At 50.9% G+C, this 13602-nt stretch overlaps 1 protein-coding gene across 4 annotated transcripts in view; it reads left to right on the top strand.

Annotated features, from left to right (window-relative positions):
- The window catches only part of N4BP1 (NEDD4 binding protein 1), a 63493-nt gene extending 50149 nt beyond the window's left edge, over positions 1–13344 (top strand). For 2 of the 4 annotated variants that reach the window (XM_055553851.1, XM_055553850.1), the window contains 2 exons: positions 675–782; positions 2555–5793. In XM_055553851.1, the coding sequence (XP_055409826.1) occupies positions 675–782; positions 2555–2912 (466 nt within the window). In that variant the 3' untranslated portion in view covers positions 2913–5793. Of the gene's footprint in view, positions 1–674; positions 783–2554; positions 5794–9831 lie in introns of those variants that run through there. The other 2 variants (XM_055553848.1, XM_055553849.1) reach the window with 2 other exon arrangements.
- Positions 13345–13602: the final 258 nt, after the last annotated feature.

Here is a 13602-nt window from a genome sequence, read left to right as displayed (position 1 = left end):
TTAAAAGGACATCAGTAGGTTTGCTTATGAGCTCACTTATTGAAAAATTAAACCTTTGTTGAGCACCCATTGTATCCTAAGGTGACAGTCTTTCCATCTTGTTTTTCAAAGTTATATTGAACATTATATTAGGAAAAGAAGCTGCTTCCCAAGCCCAGATAAAAATCTGAAAGTCTTGATAAGAAATATGAGAGCCAGTAGGTAAAAGTTTCTTACTCTGTTGTATTTGTATCCAAAAGAGAAAGTGGTTTCACTGGGGTGTGTTGGTTTTCTTTGCTTTAGTGGTTAAGTGAGAGTCTCTCAGTCACGTCCAGCTCTCTGTGACCCCATGCGCTATACATATACAGTCCACGGGATTCTCCAGGCCAGAACACTGGAGTGGGTAGCCTTTCCCTTCTCCAGGGGATCTTCTCAGCCCAGGGATCAAACCCAGGTCTCCCACATTGCAGGCAGATGCTTCACTAGCTGAGCCACAAGGGAAGCCCAAGAATACTGGCAGAAGGAAATACTGATAGAAGAATACCCCAAGAAGGGATGGGTAGCCTATCCCTTCTCCAGGGGATCTTCCCAACTCAGGAATTGAACCGGGCTCTCTTGCATTGCAGATGGATTTGGTTAAGCAGTCTTTTAATTTACTTTTTTCTCCCACACTGTAATTATTCTCCCTGTTGTAGATTGCTCCAGTATACCTTTGTGGGGGACATATTTATGGTTCCTGATGACCCTCTGGGAAGAAGTGGACCTCGATTAGAAGAATTTCTTCGGAAGGAAGTCTTCCTTAGGTATTTATTTCCTTTTCCAGATTGTCTTGTGTTTACAAATTTGTTTGTTGTTTTGTGCTTCAAGTGCAAGTGCACTCTCTCCCTGAATATTATAAATGGTCTTTTATTTTAAAAACTAGCCTTAAATTTAGTGCTGGTGAAATATCGGTGGAATGTCTCCCAGAGACCAAATCTTCATTTGTGGTCCATTTGGTTTTAATCCCAGAAGAGAGGATGGAGAGCCAGACTTTCTGTAGGCCAAAGAAGACAGAGCAGATTTTGCTAGGGGTCACTTACTAGTGAATGCTAATTAGGTTCTTTGTGTGTGTGAGAGTATCTTTTTAAATTCATTTTGCCAAGTCATTTACTTTGAATATTTTATGCTTATATGAATTTATTTACTATTCAGGAATCACTACCTGGGAAACTGTTACTATCTACCTCACTGAGTAGAGAAGCAAGTATTCTATATTTGTCTGAAATTAATTTGATAGCTTAGGTTTTCTTTCTTGTAGATTGTGGTTTTTTTGTTTGTGTGTGTTTAAAGACGTGTTTCCATTTTCAGAATTCTCAAGAATGGACATTGTCCATTCTTAAGTGGACAGATCATATTCCCCAGTGATAGGCCTTTTCTCTTTTTAAAAAGTGAAATAAGCTACATTTCTGTGTATTTCTCAGCTGAAAGGGGTGTAAGCTGAAAGAAGTGAGAGACAGCTCCCCCAGCGTTTCAAGACAGTGAGACTTTAGAGCTGATCCTCTCCGTTTATGACAGGGCCTTTGGGGGATTCTGGGTTTGGATTGGAAAGGGCAGGTGGCTCACACAGAAGTGTCTTCAGCACACGAGACTGGCATGATTTCCACTCCCAGGTCTTGTGAATCATTTCTCTTTTGAGCCTTTGTGTTTTATTACACACTCCGTTCCCAAAGGTCCTGCTTCTCTACCTACCTCCACCAAGAGAATGGTAGCCATTTTAAACACCTGCTGAATGGCCATACATCTTATTTTTTCTTCCAAAGTCTTAACTTGGAAATTCTCTGCTAGGCTTTAAGACCTCAGGCCTGTGTGCAAGCATCAGGGTCCATGGGTCAAATTTAATGGAGAATTCTGTCTCCTTCTCCAGCCTCAGCAGCCTGGCAGCAGGGTCAGTCTTGCCTACTCACATAAGACCCATTGAATACAAAGTTAGTCATTGCACCCCCTGCCGCAACCCCCCCTCCCCCAACAGAGGGACTGAGCTTTTGAAGTTGGGAAAAGTGTTCAGCAGCCCCATTTCTCTACTGCAAGCAGAATCAGGTGGGGGTCTTTTTAATGGTAGAGATGCCCTAGACACACTCATGTGCATTCAAGTTGTGGACACCAACATCTCACTCAGACTTGAGGGGCTGGGGAGGCAGCCTCTCTGCCCAAAGATCCCCATCAGCCTGGCCCCACAGAGAATCTGAATCTGCAAGAGAGTATGGTCCTGCGTCCAGATCTTTTGAAAGCTTCCTGGTACACCCTGGTTCAGAGCCAAGCAGCTGGATGGGGTCAGTCCTCACAGCAGCAGGCCAGGAAGTGGAGTGGCTCATAAAGAGCCAGCATTCCCTGTCACAACTGGGCTGGACTTGGTGTTAGCGGCATCCCCACGGGCCTGTCTGTGGGTGGTTGCCCTCCCTGCCATGGCTGCAGTCTTCTCTTGCCTTCAGAGGCCAGGGAGTAGCTCCTTGAGTTTTGGAGTCAGAAGCAGATATTTTTAGACAGATTTCTTGTTTGTCTCCTAACCTAGCTCACCAGGGCTTGCTTCCATTCACAGAGATATGCAGCCCCTACTCAACGCCCTGCCAAATGTGGGCATGTTTGACCCCAGCTTCAGAGTCCCTGGCGCCCAGGCAGCCAGCACCAGCCACCAGCCTCCGACCCGGATTCAGGGCACCCCACCCAGCCACTGGCTTCCTCAGCAACCCCGCTTCCCACTTTTGCCCAACCTTTCCAACATCCAGCAGAATCTGCCCATGCCAGCACAGAGATCTCCTGCAGAAACCAACGAGCTGAGGGAAGCCCTTCTGAAGATCTTCCCTGACTCGGAGCAAAAACTGAAAATCGACCAGATCTTGGCAGCTCATCCATACATGAAAGACCTGAACGCGCTCTCCGCCATGGTATTGGACTAAAGGCTGTTGGGAACTGGGGCTCTGGGCTGAAGACACACACTCAAGCTAGTATCTGCATGTGCCAGCAGGAAGTGACATAATGTGAAAAAACCAATTTCCCAGTGGAAATGCTGTTGTAGTGTATAGGAGAAAAAAAAAACACAGATGTTTTGTGTATAAAAAAAATCTGGGTTTTCAAAACCAGCTTTTTTATATATATACATTATGCTGCTATTACGGATTTAACATTTTCTGTAAAAGGAAAGTCTACATTTTCTGCCTGTTCAGAACTGTTTAATAGCAGTTACTCTTGAGTGCACTTACATTTTTATGTTTTTTAAACTATTTTCCTTAATGCTGAAAATATTGACAAATGAATATGATTAGCCTTTCTTAAAAAAAAAAAAAGTTGCTTTCTTAGGGAAAGCAAGAACTCTTTAAAGTATATTTTCTTGAGATGACTATGTCACGTCCACTGACATGAAGTGTGCTCACCCTCCTGGCCTCCTCTACCCTCACCCCTGGAATTAGAGTCTGTAGGAGTTAATTTTGCTCCTCTGGGGTCTTTCATTGGAGCCATTTGTGAGAGTGGACAAGTGACGCCACTAGATGGCACCTTGTGCCTAGCCATTGTTAATGACCAGGGCAGAGTTAGACGCACGGAGTATCCAGCTGGGAGAAACTTGAGAGCCCACGTAGTCCAGCCCTTCCTCCCTTCCCACCTGGCAGAAGAGGGAACTGAGGCTCCAAGTGCCCTCTGTCTGGACGCGCCCAAGTCCACAGCTGTGAACTGGATCCCTCGTGCATGGCTGGGACACGCACCACTCAGTCCCTGACTGACTCTAGAAGTCACATCTTAGCTTCTGAAGATGCTAGTGGGATGTGAGGAAGTTTAGTGAAGAGCATCATTATTACAGTCGTTTGGTGTCCACAACCTTGGGAGATGCCCCATGTGAAGTTTGTGCAGCTTTGCCAAAAAACTGGTTTTCTATTCTCAAGAATGACCCAAGCCAATAAATAGCATTAGTAGCTTCTGTGGGGGCCCAGAGCCCTGTATTTATTTTTCCTGTGTTAATCTCTTTAGTGTTCTCCTAAGCTGCCCTTCCTATGGGTCTGTCTCAGAATTGATATCTTAGTATTGTGTTTTCAGTGTTGCCTAAATTCTGTGTCAGTGAAAATTCTTTTTCTGGATAATTAACTGTTAACATCTTTCTTGTTCTCTGGACCTTCAAAGGGCTTTGTATTTTATATTTGCTCTTTCCCCAGGCTGCTCACGATCAGTTTCACATCTGCCTTGTAGATCACATCTCTTGTGGCCCCCAGAAACAATTCCAGAGGACTCAGTGCAGATTTGTTCTTCATGGTGAAGGGACTTAGTTGGCCATGAGCAGACCTGGCTGGCTCCCCCCCAGTGCTCCCTCTAGGCACATGTGATCCTGCATCCCTCCAGGGGTGAGTCCAGAGTCCTCAGGTGGCCAAATTCGGACTTCAGTCACTTTCTCTCTTGGATGCCTTTAAGATGCATTCTGGTGTGGAGCTGGTTGTCATCTGGGGGTAGGATACCCAAGTCATCCAGCTGTGCACGTGGAGGCCAGAAGGCAACTTCAGTCACAGCCCCTGTGCCTCAGCTTCACAAATGATGGTTTTAAAAAACAACAGCAGAGGTGTGAGGGCTGGGTCCCTCTCACAGTGACTTTACCTTCCAGGTCAAGTGGCCTTGCCAATCCAGCACTGCTCCTGTTCAGAGAAGGACCTGAGGGGCATGCCTTGATTGCCAGGATTTACCCACTGGTCTTCCTGGGAGGGGGGCTGAGGCACCACTGATGCTAGGTAGAGCTGGCTAGGACTAGAGGTCAGGAGTTTTCTAGGCTCTAGAAGTGACCTGACCTTTGAATTACATAAGCCTCTGTGATCTTAGTATTGTCTCTGAGAGCTCCACCAGCCCCTTTCCTCTTTCTTGGGTGCAGGAAGGAAGAGTGCAGAAGGTAAGTGGGAGGAGTTTCAGAAAAGCATTACTTACTTACCTTGGTAAATTATAACATGAAACAGAATCCACAGTTCTTTCTGAAATCTATCAAGTATAGTTAAATTTAATATTTTAAAGCTCAATTCTCAAACCATTATTTTAAGAAGTCATGATTTGTTCTCAGACTCCTCTTAATACTAGGCTCAGTGTTGATACTCCCGGTCTACCTCCCCTGGTAGGTTTTTGGAACCACCTTGGGGACTGTCTGCAGCAGTGTTTCCTGTAACTCCTCCAGGTGACTCTGCATCCTGTATTCCATGGCATTCCTGTGAAGCAGGAGGCAGGGCAGAGGGTGCCACCCTCCTTCAGTAGACTCGGAGAAGTTGTCCGGAAAAGAATAAGTAGGCAGTGATGCTGAATGATCTCTGGGCCTACATTCTTCCCCACACCCCAGACTGCCACCTGGGAGCAGAAAGACTGGTTTGGTCTTTCTGTCAAGTAGCCAGTGTTTGAGACCCTACAGTCCAGTGGCTAGAAAAACAGTAAGAAGGCTCAGCCGTCCTGGATGAAGGGTCAGCATTGTTCTGGCAGGCTTAGCAGGGTGTGACTGTCACCAGGGACTCCACTGACCTGTTGTAGCTTTTGGTGTCAGTGAGAGGAGGGATAATCTTGCTTTATTGCTTAGGCTTATTGTGGCATTTGTGGAATATGATCCTCACATAGAATCCATGATGCTCTGAACCCCCACCCCCACTGAGTCTCATGCCCTTCCCCCCACCATGGCAAATGGCACTGGGCACCCTGGAGTTGGGCCTTGGCACCACTCCCAACTCAGGCCCAGCCTGCCTCCCACACATCTCTGAGACACAGCCTTCCTTAAGGAATTTCTCCCCACCTCTACCTCGCCAGCAACCCTTCTACGTCCCCACTTGTCCTCTTCCATCCTGTGTCCCTCAGCCCATCTCCTCTCATCTCCCAGCTATAGTTTGTTTGGTTAGTTACTCTGACTACTCCATTTCTTCGTTATCTACCTCTCATTATTCCCTACATATTTCACATCCTGAGATTAAAACAACCTGATTTCCCTAAGGATCTCTGTTCATTGCTACCTTCCTTCCCTTTCCCACTTTCCACTTCTGTGTCTGCAAACTTGGCCTCCACCCCATCACATGGGATGAATCAAGGGAAGTCATTGGAGACCAGTCAGTTTCCAAATTCAGAAACCTTTTCCCAATCCTGAATCTGCATGTCCACATTCAGTAACCATAGCATGACATTGTTGACCCTTCAGTTCAGCTCAGTTCAGTCGCTCAGTCCTGTCTGATTCTTTGCGACCCCATGAATCGCAGCACACCAGGCCTCCCTGTCCATCACCAACTCCGAGAGTTCATTCAAACTCATGTCCATCGAGTCAGTGATGCCTTCCAGCTATCTCATCCTCTGTCGTCCCCTTCTCCTCCTGCCCCCAATCCCTCCTAGCATCAGGGTCTTTTCCAATGAGTCAACTCTTCGCATGAGGTGGCCAAAGTACTGGAGTATCAGCTTTAGCATCATTCCTTCCAAAGAACACCCAGGACTGATCTCCTTTAGAATGGACTGGTTGGATCTCCTTGCAGTCTAAGGGATTCTCAAGAGTCTTCTCCAACACCACAGTTCAAAAGCATCAATTCTTCGGTGCTCAGCTTTCTTCACAGTCCAACTCTCACATCCGTACATGACCACTGGAAAAACCATAGCCTTGACTAGACGGACCTTTGTTGGCAAAGTAATGTCTCTGCTTTTGAATATGCTATCTAGGTTGGTCATAAGTTTCCTTCCAAGGAGTAGTTCAGTTCAGTCCCTCAGTCGTGTCCGACTCTTTGCATCTGTTGACCCTTACTTTCCCTATTTTCTGAGATTTCCCTCACTCCTAAACAGTCTTCATTCCTTTTCCTTCTTTTACCTAAAGGCCAGTTCAGCAGAAAGACCAGCTCAACAGGTGGTTTCCAAACTTCAGACCAGCTATGGGACGCATGATGGGGAGGGCAGTTCTTAATACAGATGACTGGGCACTACCCAGAGAGGTTTATTTAGTAGCTCTGGCGTAAAGCATGGAAATCTGCCATTTCAGCAAATTCCCTGGATGGTTCCCACACAGGTGGTCCATGGACCACATTTTGAGACGCGCTCACCCTTAGAGATCAACACACTTCCTTGACTCGAACCGCCCCCTCTTTGCTGAAGTGACTCCCAGCTCCAGCCCTGCCCCTTATGAGTGCATATTTAGGTCTACCTAGAAGCCCTGAGACATCCCCAGACCCACTGCCCCCCAGACCCTCTGCCTGCATCTGTTCTCTTGTCTTTTCCCACCCACTCTGCCACAAGGTCCCCACACCCACCGTTGTCCCTTTTTGGCCATTGCCCCCCCCCACCCCCCCCGCATCTTGTGCTCATGGCCTCCCTGTGGGCATCAGCCTCTGACCTGTCAGCCCACCTCACAGCTTTCCTGCCTGTAACTACCCCCTTGAGACTGCACAGCTGCTAGATTTATCTTCTGAAGATACGCTTCTGCACACCCCTCTTCTTGCAGTGACCAGTGGCTCTCTTGACCAGAGTATCAAGTTTAGACCTTCCTGAGCTTAGTATCCTTGGCAGTCTACCTCCCAGTCGTACATGATGGCCCACTCTGTATAGCCCATCTGCCCACTCACTGCAGCCGCACAATTTCCTCAGTTACCTGTGGGCTCCCACTCCGAGTGAATCTCTTCTCTGCTAAAAATGCCCTTTCTCCCAGATGGCTTCCCCCTCAAAGGCCCGGCCCTGGGTCCTCTGTACCCTTGCCTAAAGCTTCTGAGCAGAAGCAGCCTCATGGTGTCTTGTGACCCCACAGCACTTGTCTTGCTTTCGGCACTTGCCGCTCTGGTTGGTGTCGCTGCGGCTGATTGTGTGCTCTGTCTTACCTCTCTTTCTAGACTGTGAGCTCCTCGTGGGCAGGGCTTTCTGTGTTCACTCTCTGTGTTTCCCACGGCACCTAGCGCAGTGCCTTGCACTTAATAGGTGCTCAATAAAGTCTGCTCAATTGAACTGGAGGATGGTGCCTTCTTGACAGCGGCATCTAGCAGCCAGCAAGGCCTTCAAGTATCAGATTCTCGGCAGTTGCTCCCTGGAACCCACTACTCTTCATTTTTCCTTCTTGTCAAGTCTCTACCACCACCAGGTCCGGGAATGGGCACCTGCCCCCTGCTGAGCCAAACAGTGTGCTCTGACTTGCTGCCCACACGGTGGCCAATCTAGGCCAGTCAGAGTACGCCTTGTGATTGCCCCCTCTGGTGGTGGGGGCTAAGACGTGTCATGCTCAGATCTGATGGAGGCTGTTTTCTGCCCTGGGTGGGAGGCAGGGCGGAGAGAAGCGGAAGCTTGACAGTGTGATTCCTGTTGTCATGGAAACATGATGGCACTCACACTCTTCCCCAGAAGCCTGTTACCCTGACATGCTTCACTTTTTCTTTATGTTGGGTTTATATCCCTTGAAATCAAAGACTCTTAAGTGAAATACATATCAGTGTCCATACACTTGGCAGATTAAATAAGGGAGGCTCATCACATCTTTAGGGAGATCCCAAAGACCAGTGCTCCCCAGGTGGCTCAGTGGTAAAGAATCCACTTGCCAAGCAGGAGACCCGGGTTTGATCGTGTGTTGGGAAGACACCCTGGAGGAGGAAATGGCCACCCACTCCAATATTCTTGCCTGGAAAATTCCATGGACATAGGAACCTGGTGGGCAACCGTCCATGGGGGTCACAAAGAGTCAGACACAACTGAGCGACTGACCACACACACAGCAAGACCAGTGCATCGGTGCTGCAGAAGTGTCCCCCTGGTCAGTTTTCAAGGAATCTCAGGAGACTCCACCCCCACACTCACACAGACTGGCTCCTCCAGGGCATCTTCATCCTCTTGCGGTTGTGTCTCACAAACGCCTTCATGTGGATTTCCTTGCTCTGTCCCCTATCTGGACAGAGGCCAGGCCGGCTGCTTGGGAGTTAGACCTTCCATGTTCTGCCATGCCCTTACTGGTAAGACAGCCGTGACGGGGCCAGCCCTGCTAGTCCAGGGCTGCCACGAGGAAGAAACGGGCCTAGAGCAGCGCCTGACAGAACCACCTCAGTGACAGTCAAGACCGGCTCTGCCCCGCAGCCCGGCGGACACTTCACGAAACTGTTCACACCCTGTAGGCCATCCCAGAGGCAGAGACCTTGTCTTCCGGATGCTGAATGTTCTCTGTTCTTGCCAGCTCATCCTGAGTGTGGTCCAGACCCTCCTCAGGGCCGCAGAGGTCCTGCTGTCCCCCAGGCAGGACGTCAGTCCTCTGATAACGCTCGGTGCCCTTGAGTGCCTGGTGGGGTCTCGGCAGGGAGGGACACAGGAGGATGCCAGCAGAACTACTGCTTGGCCACAGAGTGAGGGAGCGCTGATCCCCTGGATGACACAGCCCCTCCAGGCTGCGTCCTGACTCATCCGCCTCTCCCACGCTCCTTTGAAGTCTCCATCTTGGAGGCTCGTGTGTGTGTGTGTCTCTCCAGGATGCAGGACTTGAATTCCTGCAGGCCATTTCACCTCCCCAAGAGGTAGACTCCGCCAAGGTGACTTGGCCACCAGAATGGCACCCGAGATGGACTGCCTCCCTCCATCCAGTAACCAGAGTAGAGGGCTTGTGACCTGGGTCAAGGTGGTCAGCCCGCTGGCCAGAGGGAGGCTGTGGAAGGAAGCTGCCTCCCCCATTCCTGAGGCGTGGGGCCCGTGTCCAGCCTGGTTCCTGTGGGAGGTGCTGGGAACACATTGTTGTTGTTGTTTTAAGTTGACCAGCACTGTAGAAGCGCTGTCTGGAGTACGCCTCTGTGTGCGTCATACCCTCCTTTCTTTTCCTTTACGGGGATGCAGAGCAGTAGAATGACCTTTGATGGTTTTTGAAACTGAAAGCAGCCTTTTTTACAGCTCGGGTTCCAGTCTCGTGTCATATGTGGTTCCAGGGCTGGTGACAGTCATCGGGGAAACGGAGCCTGGGCAGGCAGGGGGTTTGCCCAGAAACTGGTCATCAGCACGCAGAGTAAGCCCTGGAGCTGCAGCACCCGAGCCCCAGGGCTTCTGGAATCAGCCCCCTGCCACCTCCTCCCACAAGACTCCGCGCCGCAGACAGTGGCCTCTGGGGCTTTCCTTCCCACTCCCTCCACTGGTCCCCAGTGAGCCCGACTTGGCCTCGCAGCCTGAAACCCAGTCTGGGGTCAGGCCTGGGCAGGCCCTGCCCTCTCCCCTCGCGGCTCTCAGAGAGAGGAGGAGGGGGCCTCCCCTGAAAAGAATGCGCTTGTCTGCCCGCCTGTCTGGCTCCGGGATCAGTCTAGGGTTTCAGCCACCAAAAAAGGCTGCAGGAAGGAGAGGGCCTCCTGTGGTTGGCCGGGAGAAGCTACGGACACTGGCTCACATGACCTCCCAGACCAGAGGGTCCCTCGACGGCGACAGCAGGTCCCACCCCCACCTTGCAGCCCCTTCCCACTGAGGTGGTCAGGGCCCTGCCGCTTACTCCCATTTTAAGGCTAAGGAACCTGAGGCCATGGTAAGTGGTGGGCGGAGGGCTGAAGCCCCAGCACCAAATCCTCTGCTCTGCTTGCCAGCCCCTCTCCCCCGTCCCCCAGCTGTCCCGAGCAGCCGCTGCGTGCCTGGGGCAGTGCTGGGGGAGGGGAGGAGGCCAGAAGGGCCCTTTCCAAAGCACCCCATGCTCCCCCGGCCCTAGCAGTGAAGGTGTGTGGGCCCTGCTCTGGCCCTTCTTGCTGTGTGATCTAGAGGGAGTTACTCACCCTCTCAGATGAGGCCAGTCCCCTCATCTCTGAATAAAAGTGAGGGCACCACCCTCATAATGGGTGGTTTTCAATCCTGATGTGCATCAGAGCCACCTGGAGGAAGGGCTGTAAATACGCTGGCGCCCAGGCCTCACCCCAGACTGGGGAGATCAGTGAATGGAAGCCCAGGGATCCCAGCGAGCCCCTGACTGAGAACCGACATCCTGTGAAGAGTTGGTCCCTCCAGGATGAAATCCCAAGACAAGGGCCTGGCCCCTGACAGTCCTTCCCTTTCCTGACACCCACCTTCCTTCCCGCATGTGGCTCCAGCAAGGGCTCGTCCTCAAAGTCTCATCCAACTTCCAGTATTTTACAAATCCTCGGCCCCGCAGAGGCAACACTCGGAGCAGGAGGAGAGCAGAGGGAGCGGGGGGATGGGGCCCTCTCTCCTGTGACCAGTGGCTGGAGCTGGCTTGGCCATTTCTCCCACCACCAGCCCAGCTGTGTGTCCTCGCTTCCCGGCTCTACTTACACCTGGGGACGGTTTTGAACGAGGACAGAGTGGAGCTCCTGGTGACCTCCTAGCACATCGGCCTCTTTTCTACCAAGCAGGGGCCTTCCTGCCACCCGTTACCCGCCCTGTAGACCCCTGTCACTGCTCCACACGTGCTGACAGGGCCTGGGAGCCCAGCAGGGTCAATGCATGCCTTGAAGACAGGAGGAGTCCGCCACATGAAGACCTCCTATTTCAACAGGCAGAGGCCAGCGGGCTTGGGCTCCAGCAGCCCCCAGCCGCTAGGTGAAGCAAGCCCTCGTCCAGATCTCATCTGCTGCCCCGCTGGGAGAGGCGGTGTCTTCCTTCAGATTGTTTCTAGTCGTCTGACACTTCCAGCTTTCTTGGCCCAGGGCCTGAACATGAGCTTTGAGCATCAGTCTGAGCATCACCAGCAGATGGAAGTTGTGCTGTGTGGGGACAGTGGAAGGTGACTGGCTGATGGCACAAGCCAGCTGATGGGAAGAGGCCCTCATCCGCCACAGCGCTGGTGGCATCGGGGCTTCCTGCCTCGGAAGTCTCAGCATCCAGCTCGAAGCCGTCTGCCGCTGCCACCTGAGAATTACCGTCAGAATTACTGTCCCAGCTTCACCCACCTTGGGGCCTCCATATCCGCCATCACTGTCAAGGTGACTCCCAGGAAAGTCTGAGGCCTGGGGTTGAGAGCCCTCCCAACAGGAAGTGACTTGACGACATGAGCCTCGACCCTCTCCCTTCCCCACGGCCCCATCCAGATTGAACCCAGACCCCATTTGTCTGGTCTTTCCAGGTGTCCTTCACAGTCCCATCCGCAGCTGTTCACCCTCTTCCTACTTGGGTGGGTCTCTACAACTCCCCATTGGGGCAGGCAAAAATGATTCCCCTATCCTACAGATGTGAAAACGGAGGCAGGGCTGTTCTGAGATGAGACCTGCAGGGCCAAGACTTGAACCCTTGTGTCCACACGCCTGTGAATAACTGTCCAGTGAATGACTATCCAGTGAATGACTCCGGAAGCCACAGTGGGGTGTCCATGCATCCACTCACTGATGTCAGTCTCTAGTCCCTTCTGAGTATGACTTTTCTGCTGGAATGGGCAATGATAGGGGGCTGACCGCCTACCTGGGCGAGGAGACCAGAGACAGAAGTGTGAGTGTGGTGGATGGGGGTCAGCCTGGTGGAGGGGGTGGGGCTGTGGATGGAGAGCGCTCAGGGCAGAGGAACAGCAGTTGGAGAGGAAGACCATAGAGGAGGCTGGTGACATCAGGGAAGAGGGCTTGCTTTGTCCTAAGGGACGTGTTCTGCCTTCTTATTTCTCTGAATTTGGGGCCAGCTGGGGTACACAGTCCACTCTTGGGAAAAGCCTTCCCCAAGCCTGTACCCGCACCTTGCAGACAGCCCTTGCTCCAGCCCTTCCTGGCTCTTGGAACGGAAAGTTGGCCTAAGTTTCTGGCTGACCCAGCTCTGCTCCTGCGGTGGGTAGAAGGGGTCACTGGGGATGGGCTCCACCCAAGGAATCCCCACTGGGCTCCCAGGAGACACCCCAGGAGCCCCACCTGTTAGCAGCATGTGGTGGCCTTTCACCAAATGGTCACGCCTGGACCTTCCCCCAAGACGGCTGGGCAGCAACACCTTGAGCCCTCCATTTGTCGCTTCCCTAAAGAGCCAGGACCGAGGGGTGTTCTGTCCAGCCGCCTGTGACTGCCGAGTTGCAGGGCCTTCCCTGGTATAAGAAAGGCACTTTGGCTCCTCTCTGGGAAAAGGGCAATTTGGCTTTTCTAGGGGCAGAGATTCGTTCCTAATCACTACAGTGTATAACCTCCCTAACTCCTGCACGCCTCGGTTTTGGTCATCTCCATTTCGCAAGATAATGCCTGTTGTCTGCCTTATATTAATCAAACAGACTTAATTCCTTTGTCCTTTTTTTAAACTTTTTTGTTTTAACCAAATTCATTTGTTTATTAAGTTACTGGGTTTTTATTATGTGCCAAGCAGCATGTTTTACTAAATTCAATATAATTCATGAGGGAAATAAAAAGCTCAAGAAAGAGATCACTCTAATTCATAAAGCAGTTTCATTGCAAAATTTGCAAACCAAGTGATTTCGGATAAGCTTTTGTTAATAAAATATTTTAAATCTGATTTTTTTCATGTTGAAACATTATTTCTTTTAAATGAAGCTAACATTTATTGATTTAACTCAGGCCTTGTTTTTTTTCTTTTTTTTTAACTGTTTGAAGTGTGGCTGACATGTAGATAAGCACACAAGTCATAAACAGTCAGTTTGCTACCATGCCGCCAGCATCCAGACAAAAAACAGAACACGTGAGCTCCCAGGAGCCCCCAGTGCCCTCCCCACCCCACCAAGGTAACCACGACCTTGACTTCCAATGGGCTTTA

The sequence above is a fragment of the Bubalus kerabau genome, chromosome 17 (genome assembly GCF_029407905.1).
Source record: "Bubalus kerabau isolate K-KA32 ecotype Philippines breed swamp buffalo chromosome 17, PCC_UOA_SB_1v2, whole genome shotgun sequence".
In the NCBI taxonomy this organism is placed as follows: domain Eukaryota; kingdom Metazoa; phylum Chordata; class Mammalia; order Artiodactyla; family Bovidae; genus Bubalus; species Bubalus kerabau.
This window is presented reverse-complemented; position numbering and strand designations above follow the sequence as displayed.